The 16,099-nt window shown below is 42.3% G+C and overlaps 1 protein-coding gene across 1 annotated transcript in view; it reads left to right on the top strand.

Moving 5' to 3' along the window:
* Positions 1 to 15,526, top strand: part of LOC132577922 (collagen alpha-4(VI) chain-like) — a 37,419-nt gene extending 21,893 nt beyond the window's left edge. The window contains exons 9-22 of the mRNA XM_060247711.1: positions 1,176 to 1,220; positions 1,571 to 1,624; positions 2,992 to 3,054; positions 4,567 to 4,632; positions 5,657 to 5,710; positions 6,928 to 6,963; positions 7,569 to 7,631; positions 8,445 to 8,507; positions 9,786 to 9,848; positions 11,191 to 11,253; positions 11,998 to 12,048; positions 13,013 to 13,048; positions 13,142 to 13,201; positions 15,449 to 15,526. Of these exons, the coding sequence (XP_060103694.1) occupies positions 1,176 to 1,220; positions 1,571 to 1,624; positions 2,992 to 3,054; positions 4,567 to 4,632; positions 5,657 to 5,710; positions 6,928 to 6,963; positions 7,569 to 7,631; positions 8,445 to 8,507; positions 9,786 to 9,848; positions 11,191 to 11,253; positions 11,998 to 12,048; positions 13,013 to 13,048; positions 13,142 to 13,201; positions 15,449 to 15,526 (795 nt within the window). The remainder of the gene's footprint in view (positions 1 to 1,175; positions 1,221 to 1,570; positions 1,625 to 2,991; positions 3,055 to 4,566; positions 4,633 to 5,656; positions 5,711 to 6,927; positions 6,964 to 7,568; positions 7,632 to 8,444; positions 8,508 to 9,785; positions 9,849 to 11,190; positions 11,254 to 11,997; positions 12,049 to 13,012; positions 13,049 to 13,141; positions 13,202 to 15,448) is intronic.
* The last annotated feature ends 573 nt before the right edge of the window (positions 15,527 to 16,099 follow it).

Genomic DNA, 16,099 nt, shown 5'->3' on the forward strand with positions numbered 1-16,099 from the left:
TGGTTAGACTATTCTTTTAACCTATTTAGGGTTGCCAAGTCCAATTCAAGAAATATCTGGGGTCTTTGGGGGTGGAGCCAGGAGACTTTGGGGGTGGGGCCAGGAGACATGGGGGCAGAGCCAGGAATAAGGGTGTGACAAGCATAATTGAACTCCAAGGGAGTTCTGGACATCATATTTAAAGGGACAGCACACCTTTTAAAATGCCTTCCTTCCATAAAAAATTATGAAAGATAGGGGCACCTTCTTTTGGGGCTCATAGAATTGGACCCCCTGGTCCAATCCTTTTGAAACTTGGGAGGTATTTTGGGGAGAGGCACTAGATGCTATACTGAAAATTTGGCACCTCTACCTCAAAAAACAGCCCCCCCCAGAGCCCCCAATACCCACAGATCAATTCCCCATAATTCCCTATGGGAATCGTTCATGGAGGTGCATAACGGCTGTAGGGGTGGGGCTTCCCCCGCCAGCCAGCTGGCTGGGGGAGTGGGGAAGCCTGTAAAACCGGGGGATCCCGCTGGGACATGGAAATTGGGAAGCCTAAACCTATTGAATATGGTTTGTGGCCAGTCCCACTAGTGATTTGAAATAGCATTGACCAATGAGAGTACTTTGCAGGCTGAGCAGCCAGCCTTGTGTGCAATCATAGGCAGAATGCCCCATATTATTAATTTATTTATCCAATTGATTAAATATTTTTAAATTCTGCCCCCCTCCAACCCCAAAAGAGACCCAAGGTAGTTTATAGCAAATAAAAGGGTAAAACAATATAAAATTATAATGTCATACCAACTAGAAATGAACTGATCTAGATACACCCATGAATGCATGAAACTGCCTTATACTGAATCATACCTCAAGGCTGGTATTGTCTACTCTGACTGGCAGCAGATCTCCAAGATCTCAAGTGGAGTTCTTTCATATTACCTATTCCTTGTTGCTTCTTAACTGGAGATGCTGGTGACTGAACATGGGCCCTTCTGTGCACCAAGCAGATGCTCAACCATGTAGCCATGGCCTTTCACCCTACAGAATATTACTATCTGGACAGATACACTAAACATCCAAGAAAAAAAAATCTGTGTGGTATCTAGAGCAGAGAAAATGTGTCCCAAACACTGTCTCGAAGATGCTCCAAAGAACTTTATAATGTGCATTCTTTTTTCTTTCAACAGGGTGAAAATGGTGATAATGGACTTGATGGGATAGATGGAGAAGAGGTATTGTCTATATAGAAATGTGGTATTGATAATGAATGGTTCAAATGGGTTTGATGACCATGGTTCAAAGAGGTACATAACTTTAAAAACCAATCAATAAAAAGCTTTTAAACGGCTAAATTACCTACTCATCTATATTAGAATCAAGTATTAAAATCATGACTATTGGTCACTCGGAGAGAACACCGGACTTGTAAAAATTCTACAGAGGTACTCCTGGAACACATTTGGTCATCTGAAAGGCTTGGGGGCTCAGGATGAGATGAATTTCTACAAAAAGTGTGTTCTGTTCCTTGGAATAAATTCATTATCAAGACAGTGTACCATTTTTTTTTCTTTTGGGGATCTAGGGAGAACGAGGTGCTCCTGGATCGCATGGACAGAAAGGCAGCAGTGGACGAAGGGTAAAACTGATTTGATATTTTAATACTCAGTGGAAACCCTGATAGCTTGGGGCCTATAGGCCAAATATCTGGCTTTTTAGAAACTGTTGTAAATGTCTTTGTGATTAAGATTTGAACTGGACAGATATGTAATTTACATATAAGACATAGCTGAGCCTAGGCCGAGGTCAGACGCACATAAACTGATGAGATGGGCATGGATGAAAGCCAGATGCATGTTGGATTTTATATGGTTGTCCAAACATCAGCATCTGGCAATGGTCGTTGGCTCGTTCATGTCCCGAACTGCCACGACCGAGACGCGGACTTTTTTGATAGTACATTAAATCCGGAATAAGAATGCTTCCGACGACTCCCGCGCGTACTTTCTATGTTTGAACGCTCCATTGTAGCTGACTCGTTGCAAGCGCACATCCGCTTCCCTGCGAGAGCCCACTCCAAATGATATCATTGCACCAGCAATTGTTGACTCAGTCTTCCAACCTTCTGAGGTTGGTAAAATATGTACCCAGCTTGCTGGGGGGGAAAGTGTAATGACTGGGGAAGGCAATGGCAAACCACCCTGTAAAAGGTCTGCCGTGAAAACTTTGTGAAAACAGCGTCACCCCAGAGTCAAAAATGACTGCTGCTTGCACAGGGGACCTTTCCTAAATGGGGGGGGGGGGGGAGGCAGATCGCCCACCTTTGCTGTCTCCCTGCCAGGGGAGGAGGATGACCCACCTTTGCCGTCTCTCCACCAGGCGGAGAGACAGCAAAGAGAGTTGCCGTGCTCCCCCCACAATTTAACCACCATGGCGGGGTGTTTAAATGGGGGGGGAGGAAGATGACCCACCTTTGCTGTCTCCCCGCCAGGCGGAGAGACAGCAAAGAAAACTCCCGGGCTTCCCCTTCCTTTCTGTGTGTTTAAACGGGGGGGGGGGGGGGTCGCCTACCTTTTCTGGCACCTTTTTTTTAAAAAAAAAGCCAAGCACGATATCCCACGGTACTGCGCTTGGGCGAGTGTGGAATGCCATCTCAAAAAATGAGGTCCGGTTGAGACCTCTGATCAACCAACAAGGGGACCAATGCTGCTTAGAACTGAAGGATGGAGGGATGTCTGATCAGGAAATTCGTTGTAAAAAAACTGTGGGGTATAATAGCAATGGGTTAGGGATGGATTTAACGGTGAGTGTGACCATGGCCCTAGTCAACTTTTCTCTAAGGGCATTAAATGCATTTATAACAATCCAGCAGTCCTTCAAAAATAATACACTAAAATCTGTTTCTTTGTTGGATTTTGGCCATACTGGAATGAAATCTGGGAATGCAAAGGTTTATAGTATGAGGTAGTCCATCATGTATTAACCTCTCCTTTTTCACTAATGAAGGGTAGAAAAGGCCCCAGAGGAGTGCCAGGTGAACGTGGACAGAGTGGTTTAAGAGGAGACAATGTGAGTAATGGTGACTGTTATGACCAGAAGTTGTACTTTTTCTCTACTTATCTGTGTTTGGTCAGATGATTATAATGGGGGATAGGTCCATCAATGTCTACTAGCCTAAAGGGATCTCCACATTCACAGGCAGTAAACCACTGAAACTCTGTGCTAGGAGGCAACATGAGGGGGAGGCAGGGTTGCCAGTTGCCCCTCCAGTAGGGGGGTTTGGGGGGCATTCTGGGGGTGGGTGGGACATCGTGCACGAATGAATCACCCAGAAGTGATGTCATCACATCAGAGGCAACGGTCTGTTTTTTGACAAAACTCTGAGTTTTTTGGCTTCAAAACTGTAGTGTTTGCCCCAAAACTAGAGAGTCACTGTTTGACATCCCCACTGCAATGACATCACGATAGTGTCACTGTTTGGGGGTGGGGCTGTCCCACTGGCTTGCTGTCTGGTGGCAGACCGAAGGTCCTAAAAGGCAGGGGAAACCCAGCCAGCACATGGTGGCTGGCAACTCTAGGGATAGCCCTCTTATCTTCTGTGTCCTGTTTGTGGCCCTCCAGGGCAACTGGTAGGCCACTGTGTGAAACAGGATGCTGGAGTAGATGGACCACTGTTTTAGGATTATATTAGAATGCTTCTAATATGCTGAATTGATCCTCAAGATGAAGCTCTTTTTCCAGTTCACAGTCAATATACATATGGTATATGTATGTTACAGTGGAAGAACTGTAGCTAGGATTGCCTGCCAGCTCTGCATGGAGAAATATCTAGAGATTTGGGGGGTGGAGTCTGGGGAATGGTGGATTTGGGGAATGGAGCAGGGTACAGTGCTAAAGAGTCCACTCTCCAAAGCAGCCATTTTATCCAGGGGAACAAATCTCTGATACCTGGAGATCCATTGTAACAGCTGGAGATCTCCAGGCCCCCGGCTACCCTAGCTGTGGCACAGTGATATAATAAGGACCTTGCAAGTGGAAGACCCAAGGTTCATCCCCCGATTTCTCTAGTTAAAGGATCTCAGACGTGTTTTGGAAGGCCTCTGGCTGAAATCCTGGAGAGTTGCTGCTATTACACTAAAGAGTGCTGAGTTAGACAGACTTGGTAAAAACAGCCTAGTATATTTATATGAGAGCATTTCACCCTGTTTTTTGCTGGAGGTCACTAGAAACTGGACACAGTCTTGGGTTCTATTAACTCAGAGCACAACTGCTTTTCTAAAAGGTATGAGATAAAAAAACATTTTAGGTCAAAATTTTTCTTATGACCTTCAACTAGGTTCTTTCTCATTCTATGAAAGTATACCTCCAGTCATCAAGCCACCTACTCAGATTTCATGCTTGAGATAACTGCCCACCATTAGTGCTATTTCCTTTTGTTGCTTTAGGGAAAGCATTATAATTTTTGACTTAGGGCCCATATTTAAATTTAAAAGAATGCTGGTCCTTTTCTGTGATCCATTTTTTTAGCTGTGCTAGTGAAGCAGATACTGAAACACTTAATCTTTGTTTGTTTGTTTTCAGGGATATTCTGGAATTGACAATGATGATAGTGGTCCTCTGGGTAGAATTGGAAAACCAGGGCGGCAGGTATTCAAACATCTAGAAATTGTTCAGAACAAAGAAATTTTCAATAAAGGAGACACATATTTTGCAAGGCTGAATTTTGTTTGCTTTTGATAGTGAAACACTTATTCATATATTAATGTTAATACTTATTTGGGTGCTCATAGCTTTGCATCAGAAGTTAAAGGGATCACTAGAGCCATTTTAGCTGGGATCCGGCAAACATAAAACTAATATCACATGTACATTGTTGAAGAGCAGGAATGCTGAAGATTGACTGTAAGTCAACATTCTTGTAGGTCCATCAGTTGACTGAAAAACCCAGAACAATGTTAAACACCTAAAATTGCCTTTGAAAACATGTGCCACCCACAGTGGAACAAGCAGCATCTATGTATTAAGTTGAACCCTGAATCTGACTGCTGGAGAGCAAGAAGCATGTGAACATATTGTTCCATAGATCCATTTAATTCTGGCAAATCTGTTGGATCACTTGGGCCAACAGTATTTGCCAAGAGAATATGAAGGACAAAAATTTCTGATTCCTTAAGTTCAGGCAGCTCTACTACACTTGGATACAGTTGGGTGCATACACTTGGGGCGTTTTCGCACTGACCTTAATCAGCAGCGACGCCCCTCTTCACCGCGCAGGATCGGTGCGGATTTCGCACTAATTGCCGCGGAGCACCCGGAAGAGCTGGAAAGTCCCACGGCTTTTGCGGCGCAAATGGAAATTGGTTTTTGGTGGTTTCCGTTTGCGCCTCAAAAGCCGCGGGACTTTCCGGCTCTTCCGGGTGCTCCGCGGCAATTCGTGCGAAATCTGCGCCGATCCTGCGCGGTGAAGAGGGGCGTCGCTGCTGATTAAGGTCAGTGCGAAAACGCCCTCGAATACAGTTGGGTGCAATGAAGCTGCTAAAGAAGCAAAGCAAGTGCTGGGATGAATGGGAATATGCATCTTGAATGACAACTATCACAGTTCATCACTAGACTACTTTGTGTCTGGGCAAGAAAGGAATGATAATTGAACAATTTTATTGTGGCATTTCAGGGAGATCCAGGAGCTGATGGCAGATCAGGAGGACCAGGAGAACAGGGTGCAAATGTAAGAGCAACTGTTATTATAGAGAGGGCATGAGAGAAAGAGAAGCAAATGTTGTAACTGATTTTACACCGACAATTTTTCCCTTTTTTGTTTGTTTGTTTGTTTGTTTTATTGTAGTTGATTAACCTGAAAATTAGACAAAGATCATTTGATCTCAATGTTAAAATGTTAGATCCGTGGCAAAATGTTTGCTTTGCTGGATTAACATTTCAATCCTAAATAGAGTTACATCATTCTAAATCCACTAAGGTGAAGGGCAGGGTATAAGAAGAAGAGATTGGATTTACTATACCCCACCTTTCACTACCCAAAAGAGTTTGAGTGGCTGACAATCTCCTTTCTTTCTCCTCCCCACAACTGACACCATGTGAGATAGGTGGGGCTGAGAGAGTTCTTTTCAAGAATTTTTTTCCAGTTAAGTTTACACCAACTTAAGTACCTTTGAAATAAAGTTTATTTAACCAGAAACTGCCAACAAATCTCTCTTCTCAGTTTAAAATACCTGTTTGTATAAGAAAACAGCTACCTGTTTGAGATAAACCAACTATTGCTTATATTTATACATTACCTTATTCTTGTTGCCTGTTCACCTTCTAAGTCCTAAACCTGATACCTATCTGAACCTTTCTCTTCAAAACTGAACTAAAGCAGTTTGTTAGTTTTGAATTACCATCATCCTTTCATGTGCCATTATCAGACAAAGACAAAAGGAGGATTTTAGTTGGCCCCTCAGTTCCTTAGGCTGGGTCAGCATTCAGCAGATATCTGTATACATTTAAACAACTGGGTGAGACAGCCAGAGAAACAAAGAATAAAGAAAAGGGGCTGCTCAGCCAAGAGAAAGTTAAAGGGGACCCAAAGATAAATGTTATAGCACCTCAAGGCCTTTAATGGTTTACCTGGTAGAAGCATTAGGGAACTGCCCATTTTTCCCAGCTGGGGAGCTGCTTTTCCTTTGTGCCTATGGACTTGTTCCAACCCATCATAAACTGGCAAGCATTTTGACTAGTCAGTGGGACCTGCTTGAAAGTATAGATCTAATAAACAAAAGGTCTTCAAGAATGGAAGAGAATGTACCATCACTTAAACTGGAGCTGCTAATTAAATTCTCCAGTGCCTCACAGGGCAACAGCGTGTGACATTTCATACAGGCATAGAGTTTTGATTGCTGATGTTTGTTCCAGATCAGGATGTCACAATTGTTTTATTCCCCTCAGGGTCCCAGTGGCCTCAGAGGTCCTCCTGGCGTAAAGGTCAGTAGTCACTGTATTTATGTGCTGTTGTCAGAGGGTTTTGTCCCTCTTGTGTGAGACCCATTGTCTGGTGGTTCACTAAGTCCTGATGATAAGGAATCTGCTTTATTTAAGGGTTAAGGGGTTGTTGGTGGGATGTGGGGGAGGTTATGTCTGGACAGGGTTATTATAGGCCTGCTCTGTGGACTGGTGCAGGCTCAGGTTGATAGGCAGAAGTTGTTGATATTTTGCTGGAATCTTCCAAGGGTTTCCTCATTGTCCATCCAGATAATGAAGATAATTATCAATATACCTCGGTATTCTTCAACAGAGAACTGGAGTTGATGATAAGAAATGAGGGAATATTGGTTTCAAGTCAGCCATAAATATGTGTGCAAATGTAAGCACATGAAATTGTTCCCAAACTTGAAGTAGCTGTGAGTGAGAGCAATTCAGCAAGGATGTCAAGCAAATCATGGCTTTATGAGGTTTATTTTAAAAAATGATCTGTAATCTGTTGGATTACAGATTACATCTGGGCAATGATCACATATGCTCATTTTTATGGATGTTGCAAATGTTTGGCATTGTCTGTTCTTGTTAGCTTTTCGTGTTGTATTTGGCAGGGTTTACCAGGAGAAGATGGGGAACCAGGTCATATTGGTGAACCTGGACTGCAAGGCCAACAGGTACTTTACAAACTATCTGGAATAGCATTGTTTAATGTAACATGGTGCATGTATAGCCCACAGTTCATGCCATACCTTTGTTTAGGGTGGATTATAGTAGCTTGCTGAAGCTGAATTCTCCAGTGGATACTGACTTTTTACGATCCAGGTGTCAATCAGGGACAATTCATGTGGTGTTTCATTGGGAGGACTCTAGCTACCACTATTGGGTGCCATTGAAGGAAGAAGAGAATTTGTTGCCTTTAGTGAAGGTGGCAAATGGGAACATCAGTCTCACAGGACTATGTAAAGCTGCTGTGTATAACTAGGCATGGGTGCAAATAATGATGGCACACTCATGGATTCTGGAATCTGCTATGCACAGTGAGCATGCATGTTAGGAACCTCAGTGGCCTCCATCTCTGTCTCTCTTCATGCCTGCTAATAAAGGCACCAAATGCTCTTTTCTCTTTAATGGTGGGCAGTAGCTTGATGTTTTGGTAGCAGATCATTACACAATCCTCACCTTAATGCAGGCTGGGTTGAAGAGGTGGGGGATGGCACGATGGGGTCTTTTATGCATTGCTCCTATTTTACCCCCCCATGCTGGGTGTATGCCCTCTTGGGCAGGCCTCTGCCACACAACCTGCCTTCTGGGGTTATCAGCACCACACACACACACTCTTGTCCTTTGCAGGGTAAGGAATTGATCAGCATTTACTTGGGATTCCTGAGTGCTGAAGTGATTGTGAAAATAAGCCATGGCTCAGTGAAAAAAACAAGGCCTATCCTTGTGCCTACCAAAACATCTGCTCTCCTGTCTTCTGTCACCAGGGTGCCCCAGGCAACCAAGGCGTACCAGGACTTCCAGGAGTACCAGGTTTACCAGGCCTCCAAGTAGGTTTTAAAATTAAATGTCTGCAACAAGGCCTTCTAACTCAATCAGACAAAAAAGAGAATAGTACAAGATGACAGTTACTGAGGATACAAAAGATACATTAGGAACTTGGCCTTGAAATCCATTTTGCTGGTCCAGCTGTCTGTATTTCAACTAATTTTTCTTATACTGGCATCACTTCTGTATTTCATTTGCAGTCCTGAATGTTTTTGCATGACCACTTTGCTCATGGTCATATTACATCTGTAGCTTTGTAGTCTACAGTCGCAGTTCTTCACATTCCCTTTACAGTTTAACACATGGGTTTTTAATTTTAGTATACAAAATGTTCTAAAAACACCTTTGAGTTTCTTGTATGCATATATGAATGTGTAATAGAAAGAAGATATGATTTTTATGAATATGTATTTCAACCAATATAGGCTGATTCACAAAAGGCAATCTTTCTAACCCTTTTCCCATGTCCCATGGTCATATACAAACAGAAGGCTGATTGAACTTGTTTTTCATATTTGGTATTCCCCCCCCCCCCCCCGGTTCAGATTGCATGTTGATTTAGTGCACAGTGAAAATGACATTTTTGAAAGTTCATCCCTTCTATGGACTGCTTGCATGCCAGACACTATCCTGTTTAGCATTTAATGTTGGAAATATTAGGGAACACACTGAATGGCACGAAAGATCAGGATTACAGAAAAGTAACACAATATATTAAATTGACAAAGTTTAGATTCTGCTGATCATAAATGTGTGTTTCCTTTGGGGGAAGACTACCCCTTATTTGATGTGAGCTTGTTAGACATTTTAAGGGTGGTCTCCCCTGGCTTTTGTTTATAATGTTGGCATCAAACAGATTGTATTCCCCGTTCATCCTTTCTTCATGAGACTGTGTTGGTTCCACCAAACCTTTATCTGCACAAGAGACTTTCACCTTGGACTGCTATGGTTTTGGAAAAGTCACCTAAACCCATTTCTCACCAAATATGGATTGTGGGTCTTAGATCATCTGTTCATTCAGTAGGGAATTTTCCCATGAAATGTGTCAGGAACATAGCTTCGTTCCAGTTATAACCTTCTTTGTAGTGCTGACAGACATCATTACTGGAATCCTGGATAAAGTAATAGGGAAATCATAAAAAAACTTTGCTTGCTTGCCAGTGATTTCTATGGTCAGAAAAGTTATTAGAAGTGAAATACAAAACAAAAAAATGTGCACTTTGAACAGAAGAGTTGCTTTTTCCTAATGTGACTTTCGAAATATATGTTTCTGATTGGAGGGTAGTCCAGGAGTCGTGGGAGCACGTGGGTCTCAAGGGAACCCGGGACACAGGGGACCAAAGGTAAGCATCCCTGATTTCAACAATTCCCATTATCCTTTTGACAAACCATTTGAACATGTGTGATTTAAAGCAAAAAAATTTGTTTGATATAAGAACAATATAAGCAATAGTCATATGTAGCAATTGGTCCTCCTGGTAAATATTGGGTGATGGGGATACATATCCTTGATTTAATCAGTATTGGGGAAAATGAAAAATTTGCCTTTCCCTAAGTATTTTGAGTAGTGATGCCATACCCCAGGTGGGAGTGGGGGATCCTCAATTTTTGCAGGCTCCTGCCCACCGGTTGTCAGCTGGCTGGCAGGAGAAAATTCTCCCCACCCCCCCAACAATGACTGACAACACATGTGACACACTGATAGCATGTCACCTAGAAGTGATGTCAGTGCGTTAGTGATATTGGGAGGGTGACAATCTGCTTTTGGGACAAAACTCTACGGTTTGAGGCCAATTTTACCATAGAGTTTTGCCCAAAAAACAGATAATTGCCCCAACATTGCTGATGTGCTGATGTCACTTCTGGGTCCCTGCCCAATGCCCCTCAATTCCCCCCCCCCCAGAATTATGAAGGGACCTGGAAACTTACAAATTTAACCTATCACATTTTGATTCTGCTCTTCCTCTAAGAATCTTAGGGTGGCATAATTGACTCTTCCCTCCTCTGTTTAGTCCTCTGTTTAGGAATTTGAATGCAGGTCTCCGTGATCCTAATCCAAAACACTATTACACTGCATTGCTGGCGGCCAACCATTTTCTTCAAAACGACTGCCAGAATTGTAGGGGTAATGCTAGTTACCACCTACATATGTATGTCTTTTAAAGAAAATACATATTTACAGAAAATCTGTTTTTGTACCTTCTCATGTTCAAAGAAGTTTAGAGCTTCTGCATGTGAGCAAGGCCTTCCATTTTGGGCATAAGGTTCCTGTGGGTGGGATGTTCTGCTAACATGCCTCTTCTTGCCTTTAAACATCTATCCCAACAATAAATTGATTGCAATAATCCTGGTGTTTTAGAGATGATGAACTTGTTCCTCGATGGTATTAGTTCAGGCTGCCTGTGAGGGCTCATGTGATAAAATGTCCCTGCAAGAAAGAAGATTCATACCCACAGAAAATTAGCATGTCAAAGAGACAGCTAGGCTAATATCTAATTCTCTAATATCTAATTTTCAATATGGAAGAAATTTTTGTATAATGCCAACAATCATTCTTATTGGCTTCATCTGCCCTATGAGGCAGTATAGCCCAGTGAGAACTTGGCCATAGACATCTACCCAGTAAAACTGGTAAGTAGTAACTTACAGTGTTTGTTAGCTAATCTCTCTCTTGTCCCATGGAAGGGTGAACATGGTGATCTTGGAGAAAATGGCCAATCAGGACCGCCTGGAGTAAGGGGCTTCCCTGTGAGTTTTGACTTTCTGTTTCTGAGTTTCTTATTTGAGTTTTATTTGAGTTTTCTGAAGTCAACTTTTGTGTCTCAGTAGATTCAGGAACTGTTACTTCATTTCATTTCCTTCATTGCATTAAAATTATTATTGTTGTAGTTATTAACACTAATTTTTCTTTTTTTCAGTAAAACTTTCAAATTCGTTTCAAAAGGGAAGGAAGGATCCATTTTCTGAGCATGAAATGAATAGCACTGCCCCTCTATTGCTAAAAGGGGTGGAAGAGCAGAATTTCACATTAAAAATCATCTGCCAAACTTCTTTAAAAAATTAATGGCAAAGCTCAAGGCTCATTACAGAAACATGAGTTTTAGCAGCTGTCTTTGAGTAGGCGTTGAATTCTGGCACTGAAATTCAAATTTCATCCTTGACACCTGAATTTAATATTTTTTTCCAGTATCAAACATATGTAAATATGCAAATTTAACTCCAGTACATTTCAGCTTTAATAGCCATTCTTAGGGAAATGATCATACCAGTGGAATGAACAAGTCCTTCCTTTATATACTCTAGGCCTAGGGAATGGCCTTTACAGATCTTGTTCTTATATGGTCTTGGGCATTTCTTCAAAAATTCACCGAATGACCCTGCCTGCACAAACTTTTTTTTTTTGGCATTCAGGAGGGTTTGCTGTATGGCTAACAACATTTTTGCATCCCATGGTTACATGTAACTAACTATTCATTTTTCTGGTCTTTGCAGGGACTGGATGGTAAAGATGACTATGGAGCACAAGGAAAGAAAGGTGCTAAGGTGAGGGCCATGGGATAATTAATGGTGCTGCAATCACAACTGGGAGATACAATCTAGCCAGAATCCTGCGAACAGAAGCTGCACAGAAATACATAGGAGTGTTCGTTTAAAAAAAAAAATTATGGGATTGTGGGGAAGAATTTCCTGTTGGATTATACTTCAGATGGTTGCCAATTGGATAAATAGTCTGATCAGTAATAAATCAACTAGATTCACTAAATAAATTAGACTAGCACATGGTGGATTGGAGGACTTAACTAATCTCTTTTTCTTTTAAACAAGTATTCATTCTCTCTCTCTGCAAAATTTCCTGTGCCCTACCAAACAACCCTAACCCACTGTTCCATATAATACATGGAAATGGCATTTCCTCCAATATACACTTACACTTATCCCAATAAATAGTAATTACTGGAAGAGAGACAAGGAAATATTTCATGTCTCAAGTAGGTTTTTGGAATCCCATGACTGTGAGAAAGAAGTGCATAAAAACTTGTTCCATTGAAAGTTAGTTCTTCATATCTTGGTCATTTGGATACAATCCATAGGCTTTATGGTGATTATCCTGGATATATCACACACAGGGAGCTACTACTTGACTCAGCAGGAAATGTAGCCAGCAGAATGTGTATGTTTCCTCAGTGGGTAAGCAGCAGCTCCACAGGCCCCTTCAGGCTGGGAATAAGGCTCAAGTGCCTTCTCCTAGTGTGCTGTGGTCCTGATTTGATTCACATCCATGCATACCTGGGAATTCAGTTTCAGGATGGGAACTTCCAGAATATAGTTGTCAAAAGTCCACACAGGAAACATGTAGCTTTTGAATCAATCCTTGGATTACAAATATGCACAATGAAAAAATTATAATAATTTAAAAATAATATCCACTGTTTGTGAAAGTTGTTTCAAAGAAATGCGTTAAAACACAGACATAAAATTAGTTTCATTTCCATTTCCTCCAAACCAGGGACAACCTGGATTTCCTGGATACCCTGGATCCCAGGTACACTACACTGATTAACTTTTGTTTTCTATACAAGTTGTCTTGAATGTTGCACATCTTTCTTTGATAGTAAAATTTCACTTCCTTTTGTAGGGAGAAGATGGTGATGAAGGCATTCAAGGAGATAAAGGCATCAAAGGAATTAGAGGATGGGTGATGATAAACATTTCTGACTGTTTTTGATGAGTAGAAATGAAAGGTTCAGCAAATGCTGGTTCATAACAGTGGTTCATAACAGTGCCAAAGAATGCGGATTCATAACAGTGCCAAAATGGGCATAGAAGGGTGTAACTCTGCTTTGAATGGCACTGTAAAGTTGTGTCTGAGATTTTGGCTTCTGAAGCTTTCTCAGTAGGATTTATATCCCGCCCTCCACTCCGAAGAGTCTCAGAGCGGCTCACAATCTCCTTTACCTTCCTCCCCCACAACAGACACCCTGTGAGGTGGGTGGGGTTGGAGAGGGCCCTAACAGCAGCTGCCCTTTCAAGGACAACCTCTGCCAGAGTTATGGCTGACCCAAGGCCATACCAGCAGGTGCAAGTGGAGGAGTGGGGAATTAAACCCGGTTCTCCCAGATAAGAGTCCGCACACTTAACCACTACACCAAACTGGCTCCCCAAGTGGGCCTTGGTCTTAAACCCAGGCATGCACCCCCCAATTTCCTCTGCCATACTTTGGGCCATTTACTGCACTGGCACAATTCAGCCTCTTGAAGACTCTGATAGTTGGCTAGTTCCAGCCTAGGGCTGCCGACCCTGCCCCCAGCTCCTGTTCCCACTGGCTCTCAGTGGCGGTGGGGAAAAATAAACAAAACTAAAATCATGGTTTTACCACAGTTTCTAGCAATTCATAGAGAGGACTGACATCACATACAGGTTTTCCTCAGAAATTACATCACGACATTGTCAATGACTCCATGTGCCAGCTTTCAAGTGGGGCCTTGGGATATCCTGGAATTCCAGTTGATCGCCAGATTACAGAGATCCATTTCCCTGGAGAAAATGGCTGCTTTGAAGGGTGGACTCTGTGACGCTATATCTACTGTCCACCCTCTCCTCCCCCATATCTCCAGGAATTTCTCAACTCAGAGTTGGCAACCCTTCCTCCCCCTCCCCTCCCCATGCCCATTCCCTTCCCACTATCTCCCGTCAGTGGCCAGGTCATGCCTGGCAAGCCTAGCACAGCTAAAAGCCACGGGAAGGAGGAAGGGTTGAGGCACAGGCATCTGGCACCTATTAGGTGTTTTTAGTAAGTGGATGAGCCCAGGTGGGGCTTTTTGAGTTGTTTGATGTTTATAGTACAATGCTGACAGTGGCTTTGTGTAAAGTACTTTACCAATACAAACTATGGAATGATATTTTTAAAATATAGTGGGATTTGATTCTGATGAAACACAATTGGGCTGCATGGCTACAATGCTTAATGTGCCTAATTTGAACTTCTATTGAAGTCATCAAATTTTCCCAGTTTGAATGTATTTTTATAATTCAGATGGAAGTTGATAAAAGCATCACTACATCAAATTTTGTTCACTTTCCCAAAATCATTTATGTTTCTATCAAAAACTGACCAGAGTCTCTCTTAATGAACACATGTGCAAGCTCTCACAAGCCTGTCAGCACTAATTAACATGGCTGCAGGTGATATTGCAGGTTAAGAATGGCTGGGATCGTGTAAAGGGGATAGCAAGGAGACAAAGCACTTTTTCCCTTTGCAGAAGTGTGTTATCTCCCTGCAAAATGAACACAGATCATTGCTGCTGGGTGAGGGCTTCTTAGCTAGCTCAGAATGTAGACTTATTTTGTATGTATCCCAGACAATACTTTTAAGCAATATGTTTCTTTCAAAAGGTATCCCATTAAACAGAATTTGAGCCTGAGATGACGAAGACCTAATATCATAGTTTTTCATAACCTTGCTCTCTGACATTTTGTGGTTGGCTCTACCTCCCATGAAAGCCATTTTGTGGTTGCACCCACTACCCTATGTCAAAATTCCAAAGGTGCCCATGGGCTCAAAAAGTTTGGGGACCCTTGTTTGAAGTGGCAGCTTAAGCTAAATTTGTCTTGACTTGCAAGTGAATGAACAATTGACTCATTCATTAGAATCTAATGATTAGATAGATTCATGGAAGAGAGGTCTACCCATTGCAACTGAGGGGAACCTCCACATTTAAAGGCACCAAACCTTGAAATCCCAGAGCCAGGAAAAAGCCTGGGCTTCTATATGCTGTTCTTGTCCCTCCAGAGGAACTGGTTGGCCACTGTATGAGACAGGATGCTGGACTACATCGACCATGGGTCTGATCCGGCACAGGGCTCTTCTTAAGTTCTTATCTTACAAAGTCTGAACCAGCTTTCAGAAACTGATTCTTAATTTTCTATTTGCATTTTTTTTAAGACCCAAAGTGGCATGCCAGGAACACTGGGTGATCCAGGAGACAGAGGACCACCTGGAGGAATGGTAAAAGAAGCATAACATGTATCTAATATTGAAATCTGAGATGGAATATATCTGAAAATACATTTTAAAGTATTATCTTACTGTTCAAGTGTACAAAATCCAGCCGCTGCCACTGTGAACATAATTAAGGGCTAAGTTCTGACTTGGATAGCCCAGGCAAGGACAATGTCGTCAGATCTTGGAAGCTAAGCAGGGTTGGCCCTGGCTAGTATTTAGATGGGAGACCATCAAGGAAGTCCAGGGTCTCTGTACAGAGTCAGGCAATGGCAAATCACCTCTGAATATCTCTTGCCTCGAAAACCCCGCAAAGTCACTGTAAGTCAGCTGTGACTTCACAGCAGAATAAGTTCACTTTATCAGCTAGATCCAGAAAGGAGACAATTTCTGCCTGACCCCTCCCCTGCAGATCCGTAGTTTGCCCCATATGGTGTTCCTTAATGTCTCCTGGGGATGGAGGCACCAGTGAGCTATAGTGGGACACAGGAGGCAAAAAATTTCCAGTAAAGTATCTTCCATTAATAGAAATCTTTAGTCTGGATCCAGCCTAATTTTTTTTGTATAATCTAATTACTGCTTTACATATTATGC

This window comes from Heteronotia binoei, chromosome 10 (assembly GCF_032191835.1).
Source record: "Heteronotia binoei isolate CCM8104 ecotype False Entrance Well chromosome 10, APGP_CSIRO_Hbin_v1, whole genome shotgun sequence".
NCBI lineage: Eukaryota > Metazoa > Chordata > Lepidosauria > Squamata > Gekkonidae > Heteronotia > Heteronotia binoei.